We start from the raw sequence: 16,863 nt of genomic DNA, 5'->3' as shown, positions 1-16,863 counted from the left end.
CAGAACCTTACTGTGAAGTTAATGTGGAACTGCAAAGTTAAACTTACATGGCCTTTTGATGATTTTAGAAAGTTGGCTGCTTTATGGACTCCTAGCAATTTAATGTTTTTGTTGTAAGTCCTCTCTAAAAGGCTACTTCTATGCAGTAATGTTATGGCACATTGCTATGAAACTCCATAACATTGTGATTGGTTGGTTGGGATATGACATGACTAGGAGCATCAATGTGTAGGCGTCTGGCAGTTGGACTTTCATCAAACAATAACTGATGGCATATCCTAGCATTATGCCATAGTGCAAAAAATCTATAATGGAAAAGACCAATTAAGTGCTAACAAAGAGTGTGTTTTACTTCCAGAGGTACAGATGGGATGCCCAATGGCCCCTTTAAGGAAAACTCCAACCACAATTAACTCATCCCCTATCAATAGGATAGGGGATTAGTAGCTTATCACGGGGGGACAGAAACGCTGAGACCTCCCGCGATCTCCAAAACAGGAACTCACTCTACATGAGACTTGTGTGCGGTAGATGGCAAGAACTCCGATAGAAATGAATGGAGTGTGTGCTATCTACCATTAGATAACACATTATCCTCACTGAGAGAGTCGGCATCCTGTTCCAGAGATTGCTGTAGGTCCCAGCTGTCAGACCCCCCGTGATCAGCTCCTTAAGATAATTGTGGCTGGAGTTCTCCTTTAATGGTGCACAGCAGACCACAGTACTATGTTTGGCATAGAACAACCAGAATGGAATCCTGTTATAGGTTTTATACCAGGAGCTTCAGGTTATCCTATGTTTGCTGCTAGTGATTGTAATGAATACTAATTTCTAGAAATGGCAACAAATGATTCACTGAAACGTCAGTCAAGTCATGTTTCATAAAAGAGCCTCAGTGAGAGTGAAGCTGGTGTCATCTGAGGGGCAAGTCCCCTACTGAAGGCTTCTCGTGTGTGCCAGGAACTGGTCAAACCTGTCACAAAGGATCACAAAGATGGGACTTGGCTGTGAACATGCTTGACGCGCCTGCATATGCATCTGCAGAGGAAATTCATGTTGTCACATCTTTGTAAATACAGTTAATCAACGCTGAATGTTGTAGTTACACAAACTAATAACTCTTTTTTCCCTGGTTCCGTCTCCAGCGTCACTGCTATCTGGTAATGATAAATGTTCCTCTGCATAATCATGGAAATGCAAAATTATGGAAAAAACAAGGTTATGTGTTGTATAGAAAAAGAAACATGACAAGTGAGCAAATAAGAAAATACAGCTCATTTTTGTATAAACATTTCAGCAGTCATTGCCACAGAGATGAAGAACAATGAATAGGCACGTCACATTTTATCTTCCGCCACCAGCTTCAAAATGACAGAATCTGTGTTTTGATTGCCGAATTGATATGGTGTGTCCTGCTGCAATCTTGTATGGTACGTATCCCCTTTGTCTACATTTTACTCGTAATGAAGGAACAGTATTCAGAGCTCTTATACTGATTAATAAGATAATCCATTTTCTGAAGTGGCATTGCTCATACAACATGGGTGCGAGTTCATGGCCAGTGTCACTAAGGTCTAAATCAAAACTTTCTTAGTCTGTCATTCATACTCTATGCAAAACATCCTACTCTGTTAATATATTTAGAAAAGTAAAGCCAATATATGAAATTAAAAATAATACAAGTGTGCAAAGCAGTACTGTTTCCAACCTATACTGTAAAGCAGTGTGGAACACATAGGACTATATTTTTAATAAATCACCAGCCCTTCTCTTTTGTGTACACTTCTTATGCATTCCGAAACTGGACAATGACTGAATGTTCATTGTGTACACTGTCCAGTAATGTGTAACAAAGGCCCACCAACAAGACAAATCACCTCAGAACAGGTTTTCATTAGCTATCTTTGTCAATCCTACAGAGAATAAATGGAGCACCATTACACATGTCTGACCAACAATTCATTCAAATGATGGACACCAGACCCTTATTTTCTTGATCGGTGGGGTCTTAAAGGTGGAGAATCCAGTGATCAAGCACTCATCCCCTATTCTTTGGATATGTGATGAGTGTTTTTGATAGGGAAAACCATTTTCCACTGTCCATAGTATTAATGATAAGTGTCTGATCTCTGGGTGCCCACCTCCTGGACCCTCACTATAACGGGGGCCATGTGCCCCATGACAGAATAAAGTATTATTCAAGCATGCATGCTGATGTTTCATTCTATCTTTGTGTCGCACTATAGGAATTGTGCTGCATTTCAAGAAGTTAAAGGGGTTGTCCAATGATGGAACCCACCATTCAACTTTATTAAATGAACATATATTGGTAAATAAAGTCATTTTACTATTTTCTTGTGGTATTTCATACTTTCCTTCTACTTCCGATACAAACTGTCAGCCCTGTTGTCTTCAGCCCAACATTCTGATTCCTCCATGTCCTGTTAAAGACTTCCTGTTTCTGTGAACATTACACTCTAGCTGGGAATTCAGCCAAAGTTAAAATACATCTTTTTGACTGTACCTCTCCTACTATGTGAGATAGAGTTGGCTGTATTCCTAGCTAAAGTGGCCTGTACAGGATAAACACCGGACAGAATGTTAGGCTGCAGACAACTGAGCAGACATTTTGCATCAAAAGCAGAAGAAAAACATGAAATATCACAGAAAGGTAGTAGAACCAGATTATTTACCAATATATAAATGTATTAGTCAATAAGGTTTCATTGTTGGACAACCCCTTTAAGTAAATATGGTTGCACTGAGACACACAAATGGCAGCTATCATAAACCTGTTGTCACAACAAACCCATGCATTTACTTATTGCAGGCATAGCACATCAAGATCCATATAGTGTGACACAGCAAGCATTGCTGGGGCTAAAATAACAGTGTAGTCCCAGAAAGCTGACAGACATATCACTAATAACCCCACTGAGCTCCTACTATGTAATTAACCTCTTAAGGACCCAGGACGTATGGGTACGTCCTGGGTCCCGGTCCTGCGATATAACGCGGGGTCACACGGCATCATATCGTGGCGGGCCCAGCGTCATAGTGAAGCCGGGACCCGCCTCTAATAGCGCGCGGCACTGATCGCTGTGCCGCGCGCTATTAACCCTTTAGCCGCGAGCTCAAAGCTGAGCCGCGCGGCTAAAAACGAAAGTAAAAGTTGCCGGTTAGCTCAGGGAGCTGTTCGGGATCGCCGCGGTATAATCGCCACATCCCTAACAGCTGTAGCACAGGAGGAGGTCTTCTTACCTTCTCCTGGGCTGTCCGATCGCCGAATGAATTCTTCAAGCCTGAGATCCAGGCTTGAGCATTCAATCGCCGAAAACACTGATTGATCCATTCCTATGGAGATGGATCAATCAGTGTAAAAGATCAGTAAATGCAATGTTATAGCCCCCTATAGGAGCTATAATATTGCATAAGAAAAGTGTAAAAAAAATCATTAACCCTTTCAATTATCCCTTCCCCTAATAAAAGTTTGAATCACCCGGCATTTCCAAGAATAAAAAAAACACAGTGTAAATAATAATAAAAATAAACATATGTGGTATTGCCGCGTGTGGAAATGTCCGACTTATAAAAATATACTGCTTTTTAAACCACTTGTTCAATGGCGTACGCGCAAAAAAATTCCAAAGTCCAAAATAGCGCATTTGGATCACTTTTTATACCACAAAAAAGTGAATAAAAAGTGATCAAAAAGTCTGATCAGAACAAAAATGGTACTGCTAAAAACTTCAGATGATGTCGCAAAAAATGAGCCCTCATAGCGCCCTGAACACAGAAAAAGAAAAAAGTTATAGTGGTCAGAAGATGACCATTTTAAACGTATACATTTTCCTGCATGCAATCATGATTTTTTTCTGAAGTGATACAAAATCAAACCTATACATGTAGGATATCATTGTAATCGTATGGACCTACAGAATAAAGATAAGGTATCATTTTTGCCGAAAAATGTACTGTGTAAAAACGGAAGCACCCAAAACTTACAAAATAGTGTTTTTTCATAAATTTTGTCGCACATTGATTTTTTTTCCCGTTTCACCGTAGATTTTTGGGTAAAATGACTAATGTCATTACAAAGTAGAATTAGTGACGCAAAAAATAAGCCATCATATAGAATTTTAGGTGAAAATTTTTAAGAGTTATGATTTTTTAAAGTTAAGGAGGAAAAATTGAAATGAAAAAACGGAAAAAGCCCGGGTCCTTAAGGGGTTAATCAGTTTTTTCTACATCCGGTAACTATAGTGCCCGGTATAAAATAACATACCTAATCTTTCCAATGACCACAGCAGGCTCACTGCAGATATTGCAAGATTTTAGCTCATAAACTAGCAAAATTGTGGTCTGTAATACAAAGCCATAACTCAGGATCAGCCACAACTTTAAAATGTTGTTTGAGCACAAAACAGGGGTGGAAACACCATATATACAATATGTGCAGCTGCCAATAGGTAAGAAGGCCAAATACCACCTACAATGAAACTTCCTTCTTTCTAATAGATTGCAAAGGGATTGACGGAAAAAAATACGGGGTCATTTATGATGAGCTATTGGAGAGTAAGGGGTCCTACACAGTAGCACTATTTGGCCTGTATCTAAGATTTAACTGTGTTTAAATATACAATAAAATAAACTAGTCTGCATCAATATCATTACTTCCACTAAGGAAATAGAGATTTCCAAAAACCTTTTTTAGCATGATGTACAGCATAAAACCCACCTCAAGAATACTATAGTCGGTTTCTTTGGCGTACATGACAACTGCATGTGCAGAATACGTTCTGAGTTTCATGGTCAGTTTCATTTCTTCCTTGTTCTCGTTTTCCAGCAGTCTGTATTTTATATAGCTGCTGCCAGTAAAGGTGACTGATGAGCCAACTAGGAAGAAAACAGAAATATATTTCAGCATTGTGAATTTCATTTGGTGTTTCTATGATGGTAGTAATGTGCCATAAGCATCATTCACTGTGGATTCCTTCTCCAAAACAAAACAAAAAAATCAATCAACAAAAAAAATCATATATTATTTACAAGGAGTAAGAGTAACCTAGATCATTGGGCTCATACCCCAGGGCATAGGGTATATTTCTGGATACTGGCTTAAAAGCCCTATTCAATGATGAATGGACATGAGTCAATTCCTATCAAATCTGAGCAACATATGGCTGAAGTGACCCATAGATAAAGGACAGGGAAAAGTAACCAGCAACAGGAGTTTAACAATTTATGGAAGGAGATGAATGAAGATTATACGATCCTGAGCCTCATGAATCAATAGTTGTAGGGACAGGGGTACAATTGTCTCTTATAAATATCTTCACTTATGGCTAACCAATACTGGCTCCATTTAGATAAACATTTGCTCATAAGAGTCTCAGAAGTCTGCATGTGCGGCTAATAATCGGTTCACTTTCTATCATCGCTGGTTTTACTGGTTTATGATTCCATACAGTATATTCACTTATTTGATGTCACTATTTATGTTAAAATGTATCCTTTTGTTTACGCTCAGATTTATGCTTTTTTAAGAGTGACTGATGGAAGTGAGGTCACCCACCCCTGGGGCTGTATGATACTTATACTTGGAGTGTTTCATTTCATGTTATGCCTAAGGAAGGCTCTCATGTTGCAAAATTGAAACATGTTGCAAATAAAATATAGCTCTAGAGCATTCATTATTTCCCAGTATACTAATTTGGTGGGACCTTTGGTTGGTGCATGGTAGACTACACCATAGTGTGTGGAGCCCTTTTGTCCCTTAGCCAGGTTGTGGAGTCTCTGGGCTTCTTTTAGATAAAATGATATTATTCATATATTGCATTGGGGAAGTCAAAAGCTTTATCCTCGCCACTTCCCCTTTGAAAATGTAGATTTTTAAGCTGTGTTGGGACAACGTCAAATAGAGCATTTAGAGCCAAGAACAAAAACTGATCTCAACAGCACAAAGTATGAAAAGCTTTGTTTGGAAGAAGGCTGTGCTACTGTATGCTTGGATCTATACTATGGTCATGTAAACTAGGACTTGTGGGTCACTAAATTGTACACCCTCATACATTAATGGTGGATGCCAACTGCACAGTTCTCAGCAGCCTCACATGTAAGTATTAAAGTAGCAGTACATTGTGTGGTCCACATAGCTAGTTCCTAACATGGACAGAGGTGGTAGCAGTTAAACTGTGGTCACACTGGAAAGAGCTACACAACTTCCTCAATAGCATATAGCAGCTGATAAGTACTGGAAGGCTAAAGATTTTTAAATAGAAGTAATTTACAAATCTGTATAACTTTACGGCACCAGTTTATTTGAAAACATTTTTCCTCCGTGGTACCCCTTTAAGGAGTGTACTTTTTCAATGTTTAAAGGGAACCTATTACTAAGTTTTACCCTATATAACGAGTGGGGACATGTAAAAGAGGTTAATTTCAGGTGTCCTACCATATCTGAATATCAGATGGCAAAGCAACTTTTATAAATGTCACATGTAGTATGTAAAGGAGGCTCAAGTATTCACTGGGCATGTGGCATGCTGAAGTAGTCACAATGCTCCAGGCTATTTTCCCACCTATTCAAGCTCTAATCACACCCATCCAAGTGTGATTTAGTAGTCCAGGCAGGGCCTGATGTCACCTCTCTTAGCTGGGCTGGTAAATGTCTGGATTATGGCCCAGGGTTCTGTGACTACTTGAGCCCTATTCATATACTGAAGAACAAAGAGAGATGGATCCAGCTCGTGCAGATAAAAAGATTTTAATCCATAAGACAAGGAGGATACAAGTACTATTCATATACTGCATGTGACATTTGTGACAGCAAATACCGGGCATGGTAGGACATATGATATTAACCTTAATGAAGTGTTGCCCACTTGTTATATAGGTTAAAACTTATTGACAGGTTCCCTTTAAAGTGTACCTGTCATCAACAAAAACTTTTTATATAATGTAGAAAATACCATTATATGTATATTTGTAATATACATTGGTTAAAAAAATATGTATATTACAATAAAGGCAATTATTCTTTTAGCCATTTGTGATAAATCTGCATTGTGCAAGCCTTACCATTGCACTGTTGGCCTGCAGGGCACACACACTTGTATGTATCTTCTTTGGTATCTGCAGTACATTCCATACCCTCCGGACACGGATTTTCTTCACAAATCGTGTATACAATAGGACATTTTCCTGCTGTTTAACAGAAAGATGAAAACATGACTCAGATGACCAGGTACATTAGGTAAATCTAATTTCCGTTAATAAATGTCAACCCTGCCCGCTCTCTGTCATTTCATTACCTTTGCACAAGCACACAGCTTTCCGCACATGTTTTGGTGTCACGAAGCTGAGCCGGGCCGTGCTGTGTGTTGACATGACATTATCATCTACAGTGATCTTCTCATCACAGAATCTCAGGGGACAGTCCACATCGGTGCAAAGCTTGTGGAAGACCGCAAGGATTTTGACGCCGCTGAAGTCTTCAATTTCGGTAACTGAAGTATTAATTTTTTGGATAAGATGCTTAGGTAGAAAATGTGTGCTGCCTGATTTATCTACAACCAGCAATACGTCCAGGTTTTGCGGTTGATCGGATGGTTGCAGGCTCACAATTTGAACATCCATTTTGCGCCCGCCAAAAATATTTTTTAGGGTCCTCTGGAAATTGCGCCAATAATCTCCAATGAATTCTTCCGGAGAAAGGTTTGCAAAGCGGAAAGTGATGCTGTGATTTAGCAGTTCTTGCGTTATCTGCTTGATGTGAACAGTTATATCAGCTGAGGTTGTAAACATTCCATCCGTTACACTGACATTTAGCAGATACTGGCCCACGTCCAATCTCTTGTGTGCTATCAGTTTTCCTCCGGTGCTTGAAACTGAAAAGAGATTTTCTACTTTGGAATCTAAACTATAAGTCAGTGTGTCGTAAACATCCTGGTCTGTTGCATGGATCTTTCCTATCACCCCACCTGCATATTCTTCCCCAAATGTTGTAATATAAATTTCCAGGGGTAAAATGGCCGGAGGGTAGATACTTTCTTCAATGACTCGCACATCCACATTGTTGACTGATGATAGTTGTGGTTTACCGCTATCTGTCACCTAGAGGCAGAAAGATGAATTACAGTAAAGTGAGGATTATTTAGGTAATCGAAAAAATATAAAGAAAACCATATACAGATCAGCAAACAATTTTGTATCATTAGCCTGTAATGGATATATATATATAAATATATATATATATATATATATATATATATATATATATACATATATATATATATATATATATATATATATATATATATATATATAGTAAATTTGAGTAGCCGTATTAGTCCAGTGATGCAGATGCAAATCAAAAAAATGTTGCAGTATCTTGTAATACCTTTTTTATTGGACTAACAATTTTGTAGAGACAAGTTTTCGGGATTCCTCCCTTTATCAAGTCCAAAGCAAATCTAAGCTCACAAGCAGAAGACACAGGTTACATCTCACAAATATGCAGGGGTTAAGACAATAGATGTGGAGAATTCACACGAAGATGGGCCATAAATTGTGTTTATATATCTATGTTTATATATATATATATATATATATATATATATATATATATGTGTGTGTATGTGTATGCATTGTAAAAATGATATTTGACAAAACCCAAAAACCCATCCCCCATGCTACTATGCTCCTTGCTTTCTATCCTCCCATTGTGTAGAGGAATTTTCTGTTAAAGCCAACACCTATATGTTTTCCCAAAATAGCTAACAGAGAAAGCATACCTTATATGGTATGCCAAAGCTATACTCACCTCCCTAATGAGGGTGGAAACTTATGCTTATTGCAATGTGATTGCAAAAATGCCAAGGAAAGGATGTATGAGTGTGCGAAGATGGGAAACGTATAGAGATGGTAATGAAAGCTGGAGAAACTGAAAAAGGGTGTGTGTGTGTGTGTGTGTTTGTGTGTGTGTGTGTGTGTGTGTAAAGGGATGAATAGAAGGTAAGATGGGAGTTGTAGTACCCTCAGAAATTTCAAAACTGTGTCTGTGTTGTAAACCAAGTTGTTGAGTAGGATTGCACAATTATCTCCCAAAGAATGTTTCTTAGTGGTATTGGATATAGTAGTTTTAGTAGGCAAATAACTGTATGTATTGTGTTGTTAAGAGAGCTGATAAGTTAGTCCAAAAGGTAATGATATATACAAGTGATAAGACAAGTAAGAAAGGAGCAGATTGTTGTTAGCAGCTTGAAGGATTAGAGAGAGAAACAAAATGGAGTCTCAAGGTTTTGATGAATACTAAAGAAACAAAATGGAGACTCGAGGTTTTGATGGAAAAGCATGTGTTGAGTGAAGAATGGACTATGGATATTAAGGCTTTTGAAAGTTTAATAATATTGTGGACTAATACTGGTTTCCACTCCCTAATTTAGAAAACTCCCAAAGAGCATAAAGCAAATAGTAAGGGGGAGAAAATATTGAGGTGCTAATTAAACCATAGCTTTTAATATATAGATAAAACACACTGATTGAACAAAGTGATGTATAAATAGGTGACAGGGCAATAATGTCAGCCCTGTAACTAAGGATAGACACAAACAAGGCTGTTACAATTGCATGTGTGGAGATTGCCCCACAGATGCAAAAGCCTAATAACATTTTATGCTGCTATTAAATAGTTAAATAGAATTACTAGCTCTGCCCAAAGCGTTTCAGCACATTGTTACATGTGACCTCATCAGGGGCTGTCAGGCATAAAGAAGTACAGTCATTACATATAGTAAATAACATAAGGGGTAGCTGATACAGTAGCGACCCCTGAGAAGAGCGTGCTTGATGTCATGCACTAGTACTAGTAGCCAGCAGCCAGCTTGAATGCTTGGCTCCCCGCCACTGCGGGTTACACACACATCATCAGGATTCATCCCAGATAGACGCCAGAACTGTTGCGTCTGGGTCCCATTATCTATATGCTGTGTAGAGTACTAGTGCATGACATCAAGCACGCTCTTCTCAGGGGTCGCTACTGTATCAGCTACCCCTGATGTTATTTACTATATATAATGACTGTACTTCTTTATGCCTGTCAGCCCCTGATGAGGTCACATGTAACAATGTGCTGAAATGCGTTGGGCAGAGCTAGTAATTCTATTTAACTATTTAATACCAGCATACAATTTTATTAGGCTTTTGCATCTGTAGGGCATTATTGCATTATTGCCCTGTCACCTATTTATACATCACTTTGTTCAATCAGTGTGTTTTATCTATACATTAAAAGCTATGTTTTAATTAGCACCTCAATGTTTTCTCCCCCTTACTATTGGCATTTGAAAGTTTGGAATATACTGATGGTTGATGGACAGAAATATTCATATTCAGCAGTGTTATATACAGTATTCATATACAACATTGTCATTTGATTTAGTTATATTGTAGTCAACTGAACTGTCATAATTATAATCAAAATAATAAGGAAATGAGATTAACACTGATGTACAGACATACATTTTGGCAGCCTATTGATAGGATGTTGAATAAGAGATATATACTATATATTGAATGAAGAGAGCCTTTGTTTCAGGGTGTGGATAAGAACTAGGTAGAGATGGAATGGAGTTGTTCTATCCCAATGGTGGGGGCAAAAGTGAAGATGATAATGATGAGTGCTTACTGCTATGGAATGCAGAGGGCGTGGTAGGTCTTTAGGAAAGCTGAGTGAATGCATGGTTGAAGCTGTTTATGTAAGTTTGTTATGTAATGGATCCTTTTTAGATTGGTGATGAACAAAAGAAAATCCACGTGGTATTAATTGATCCTATTTGAAAATATTTAATTAATTTCCTCATAAGTTTTGTTTTCACAGTTGCGCAGAATGGATGCCAAAAATGAAGTGTATCAGGAAATGTGATTAATTGTCTGATTATATGATAGAAGAAACAAGAGAAGAAGTTTGGCCAAGAAAAATAAAATAAAAGATATAAAAAAAAAGTGATCACTATTTATTTGATAAGTATAACCTAAGCATTTAAAATCAGCTAATGGTTTATTGGATTATAAACAATGACATTGAAGGTGATTTTTTTTTTCCAATTTTTGAAAGAGCTCTATATATTTTGATTCTTTTACATTTTTGGTGAGAATGTGTGTTGGGCACTGTGTGTTGTACCTTGAGTATTTGTACATGTCAGTATTGCTACATGTTATGTGTGTATGTATGTCCTCATGTAAAGTGACACATGAATCCAGTTAGTTACTAGACATTCAAGAGTTATTGATGACTGATCAAAACTGAGGGAAAACAAAAACCCAGACTCAAAGAGGCGATGACCAGAAGCCAAGGGGATTGGATGGTGGAGAAGGCTGCTAAGGTTGCAGTGCTATTGTCCTCCCACAACTATGGTACAGAGTGTACAGGTGGATGGGGATGTGTGGATCTGTCTGGTTATATCTCTTGCAGGAACCAGCAATGCATTCTGAGAGAGACCAATGGAAGAAGAAAGGGCAAAGAAGGCATCTGGAGAGTTGGTAAGAAATTGTGTGTGCCAACAGCCTTGTACCCCATGGTAACATATATGACCCCATACACGAAGCCATGGGGAGCTATGTGTAGTAATGTCTATATATTGGGGGGCCTCAGGATTCAACAATGGAGAAAGAAGGTTTGTACAGACTTCATTGTTTGCATCTGTTATGACCTAGGTAAAACAATAAAGGTACCTGACCAAAATACTCCATGACCATCTTGCCTTCTTTCAGAGACTATGAGTAGACTTCATCTAACTGCCTAAGTTGGACCAATATAAGTATGTCCTTGTCTGACTGTACTGATTCCCTAACCATAGATACAGTAAAGAATATAAGTAAGAATCTTTCGTAAAGTTGTTCCTAGTTCAGATTATGTAATTGTTACCCATTTCCTTAAACCCATGACTGAGTGTGTGTCAGGAAATAAGTGAGGAAAGAGACACTTACATATGGTGGTCCCGTATAGATGAATCTAAGAATATGCACCGGATGTTGCAAAAGACTGTGAATCCTGAGTTTTTTATAGTGTAATTGTGCAAACAAATGGACTTGATGAACTGATGAAAGAAAGAAGACTGAGCAAAATGTTTGTAACTGATAATCATACCAGATTGTTAGGATGTGACATTGTATGAGGAGCATCATAGGGTGAGCATTGGTGTCCTGTACAAATAGTGGGGTGAAATAGGCCTCTTAATGGGTGATAATGTTAGAAGGAAAATTAATACTTGGTGTAAAAAATGTATAAAGGATTGGCCTAGCCAGTGGATGAGTAAATGTTAACTACCGTAAGGTATGGAATACTTGGGGATATGAAGCTCAGAACCCGATGAGAAGGGAATTGAACTGGAGAATGCATATTAGCCAAGGCTCTTATGCACATACACATTTTCACCACCGAACCTACAAAGAAACCTAAACCACACTCCAGAAGTAAACGTGCAGCCCCACCTGGGAGCATTGACCCCCATGTGTATATTCATGGTATAGGAGTCCCAAAGGGGGGTCCCAGATTAATTTAAAGCTAGAGATCAAGTAAAAGATGGATTTGGGTCTATAATAACCAAGATTTAAATAAACAAGAATGTAGACTGGATTAATATCTATTACAACCAGCAGAGATTCATACATTTCTCAGTGGATGCTCTCAAAGGTCAAGCCAAACAACTAAGTGCCACACCTAATATGACATTCCAAAATCATATGGCATTAGATATGGTGTAAGATGAAAAAGGGGGTTATGTCAAATGTTTGGGGAGACCTGTTGCCCATATATCTCAGCCAATACAGGACCCAATGGTAAAGTAAGCATAGCCATAAAGAAACTAGAAGACCTATCAATAGAACTTAAAAGAAAAATCTGGAATCTCAGAACCCTGGGATGACTACTTTGATAGGATGGGAGGGTGGAAAAAGACTTTGGCCCAAATAGGAATAACCATACTTATAATCCTTGCTTTTGTTTTGTGTTGTGTTTTGCCTTGCTTAAAGAAGATGTCTGAGAAGTCTGTCGAGAATGCCACCCAGTGAGGACAAATTTGGACTTTGAGACCACTGATGAAGCCTATACCCCATTACAGAGCGTCAATGCCATCTATAAAACCACTGAACCATAGGGACAGCATCTGACTCCATATGTGTAAACTCTGAGGCTAAGGGGGTCGTCTAAAGTACAGTGAAGCATTTGAGAAAACACATTGGGGCAGATGAGTTAGGATGACAGAAAGTAGGGAAAGGTAAAATAGTCATTTTAAGGGGAGATTGTAATAAATATATATATATATATATATATATATATATATATATAGATATATATAGATATATATATATATATATATATATATATATATATATATGTGTGTGTGTGTGTGTGTGTGTATGTGTGTGTTTATATGTGTATGCATTATTAAAAGACTATTTGACAAAGCCTATCCCCATGCTACTCTGCTCCTTGTTTTCCCTCCTCCCGTCTTGTAGAAGAATTTTTTGTTAAAGGGGTACTCCGGTGAAAAAAAAAATAATTTAATCAACTGGTGCCAGAGAGTAAAACAGATTTGTAAATGACTTCTATTAAAAAAATGTTTACCCTTCCAGTACTTTTAAGCAGCTGTATGCTACAAAGGAAATTCTTTTCTTTTTTAATTTTTTTTGTCTTGTCCACAGTGCTCTCTGCTGACACCTTATGCCCGTATCAGGAACTGTCCAGAGCAGCATAGGATTTTCTCCTGCTCTGGACAGTTATTGATATGGGCATCAGGTGTCAGCAGAGAGCACTGTGGAAAAGACAAAAAGGAATTAAAAAAGAAAATAATTTCCTCTGTAGCATACAACTGCTAAAAAGTACTGGAAGGGTAAAGATTTTTTAATAGAAGTAATTTACAAATCTGTTTAACTTTCTGGCACCAGTTGAATTAAAAAATAAATAAAAATGTTTTCCACCAGAGTTCCCCTTTAAAGCCAACACCTAAAAGTTTTCCCACAAAATCTAACAGAGAAAGCATACCTTATATGGTATGCCAAAGCTATATTCACCTCCCTAGTGAAGGTGGGAACTTATGCTCATTGCATTGCCTATATAAGCTGGATGTTTGCCAATAAACTTTAGAAGTATGTTATCACTGACCATGTGTGTCTGTGTGATTTACTCTTGTGCATGCACGTTAATCTGGTAAAGAAAATAAATTCGGACGGGGTTAGATATTTACTAGATCACTGATAAAATCCATATCAAGCCTTTAAAGCGATGTTGCCCAACTGGCGGCTCGTAGATTGTTGATGAACTACAACTCCCATTATGACTCCTGTTAGGACATGATAGGAATCACAGTTTTCCAACAAGCGGAGGGCCGCAGGCTGGGGAACACTACTTTAAAACTGTATATGAAAATCCTAATGAATATGTGCAGAGGCTACTGGATCAATATATAATTTCTATTCATGCTTTGTGGAAATCACCCTCTTTGCCATCATGATCTGATCTTTCACTAGGAATGTGTTCTGCAGCTCTCCAGAATTGACCATGTTAATATTGGGAAATATTTACAAATAGTATAACATATTTACATTCAGTGGCTATAAATGCCATGACCTAGTCCTGCTTACACAGCTGAGGTTTTGTTACAATGTATAAACTATAGTCTTGTCCAGGAGCTGGCTGGCTATTTTAGCTTGGAAAGGCAAGCTAAATCTATCAACTTCATTTTAGGTATAAATCCCGGTAAAAATATTACCATTATACCAAATTCTGTATACCAAGACCAGCATTACCAGTAATAATAGCATAATGGACATGGGACAAATAATACTGCCACACAATGCCAACTACAATTACTCTCTGTGCCCCATATAGTATTAGGACCTCTTTGTGCCTATGTATAGTATTAGTCACACCTTCGTGCAGACCCCCCACCCCCTCTGTGCCCCCATTTAGCATATTCCCTTGCGCCCTGTGGGTCTGGTCACTGCACAGTTGGCAGCTGGAACCGACCTGGGGAGAGGCATCATTAAAGTAAAAGTGTAATCAAATGTACAGTGTCTGGTAGAAACTTAAGAGGACACAGGGCTTGCAGGAGCGCCACAACCCCTTCTATCAGCTGATTGTCAGGGTTACAGAGTATCAGACCTTCACTGTTCTGACATATGTTCTTTGATATTTCATATGATCACACAAACCCCACACACACACACACATATATATATATATATATATATATATATATATATATATATATATATGTGTGTGTGTGGGGGGGGGGGGGGGGTTTGTGTGATCATATGAAATATCAAAGAAAATATATAATGATAAATATGCTTATTTAAAAATGTATATTAATAAATTGTTAATAATAAAACAACATTGATCTAGCATTTCTGTCATATGGCAGAATGCCCTGAAATAAATAATTTTTTTCTAAAGGAATTCACTCTTTGCCCAGTAGATGGCGCTAAAGTACATTTTAACATGCAAAAAGTAGGTCTGGTGATGAATCCACTATAAAAGTTTTTTATTAGCAGAATTCTTCATGTCTGCAACGTTTGACACAGTGAGATTTTATATCAGACATACTAAGATGTAAATTAACCTCTGTCGACAATCACAAAGCAACTAATAAGCTGAAAATGCCTTTCTAAATGTACTTGCTTCAGTGAACAAAAACAACTTTTATCGTTTTAATAAACTCATATCTGAATGAAATGGGTTTGCGGAGTACGTCATGTAGTAGGAGGCATAATCAGACCCCTGCATTTAAAGCAAACATTCACTGGCGACAATCCGGGATGACTTGCATGGAAAGAATTCAATGGGTCAGTGGAAATTAAGAAAAGAATAATAGGTCTTCTGTGAGCTTAGTGTTTGATTCTCCTTTATATAAACCAACAGGAAGTTGTTCAGGAACTGTATTAGGTTTAATTAACCAAGTGTAAATTGCTTAGACATCACTTTTCTGCCAAACTCAGAATCCCTACCGTTCAGTTACAATTGTAATTTTTGATAATTTTTCACAAAGGAATAATAAGGGATACCACAGAAGGAGCGAGTACACTGTTATTATGCAGCAAAAGTGTAAATGACATCCCTGCCAGTTAGTAAAGCCTGATATAACATGCAAAAAAGGATCTATTAGTAAAGAGGTTTTCTGGGTTCATTAAATACTATGTAAAAAAAAAAAAAAAAAACTTTATTCAAACCTGACTCTTAGGCGCGGCCTCTGCTTCTGTGTCCCCTGATGCTATCCCCGCTGCTATGACGCCGCATATATCTTCCCATAATGCTGAAGACATTCACTGTTCTCTAGGCTGACCATACAAACTGTTTTTAATGGGACAATCTCAGACTGTCTGTTTATCAAAAATGTTCATTGTGATAAATATGGAAACAGTATAGGAGCCTACATCTATATATGGGGCAGTGATTATGATTTATTGGAGGCAGTGATTGGCTGCAGTAGGACAGACAAATGATTTATTGGAGGCATAAAAATGAACAATGCGTTTGGAGTGGCAGGACGCCCTCTTTGGGGCATACAACGTTATATAGAGGCAGTATAAGGGCCTAATACTATATATATATATATATATATATATATATATATATATATGTACAGGGGCCGTATCAGGACCTACAACTATATATGTGGGCCTACAACAATATGGGAGCAGTATACAGGTCTACAGCTATAGGTGGAGGCAGTATTGGGCCTACAAATTATATATATATATATATATATATATATATATATATATATGTATATATACATACAGAATATATATATAGCCAGTAAAGGTACCTACATCTACATATGTGAGCAGCATAGTGGCCTA

At 37.8% G+C, this 16,863-nt stretch overlaps 1 protein-coding gene across 9 annotated transcripts in view; it reads right to left on the bottom strand.

The window, feature by feature from the left end:
* The window catches only part of FAT1 (FAT atypical cadherin 1), a 251,511-nt gene that overhangs the window by 18,130 nt on the left and 216,518 nt on the right, over nt 1–16,863 (bottom strand). For all 9 annotated transcript variants that reach the window (XR_008889074.1, XR_008889073.1, XM_056559286.1 and 6 more), the window contains 3 exons: nt 7,314–8,115; nt 7,081–7,206; nt 4,739–4,896 (listed from right to left, as the gene is read on the bottom strand). Coding sequence is in view for 7 of the 9 variants with exons in the window: in XM_056559286.1 (XP_056415261.1) it covers nt 4,739–4,896; nt 7,081–7,206; nt 7,314–8,115 (1,086 nt within the window). In the remaining 2 variants the exon portion in view is untranslated. The remainder of the gene's footprint in view (nt 1–4,738; nt 4,897–7,080; nt 7,207–7,313; nt 8,116–16,863) is intronic.

The sequence above is a fragment of the Hyla sarda genome, chromosome 1, assembly GCF_029499605.1.
Source record: "Hyla sarda isolate aHylSar1 chromosome 1, aHylSar1.hap1, whole genome shotgun sequence".
Taxonomy (NCBI): Eukaryota; Metazoa; Chordata; class Amphibia; order Anura; family Hylidae; genus Hyla; species Hyla sarda.
Note: the sequence above shows the minus strand (reverse complement) of the source record. Positions and strands in the feature narration are given on the sequence as shown.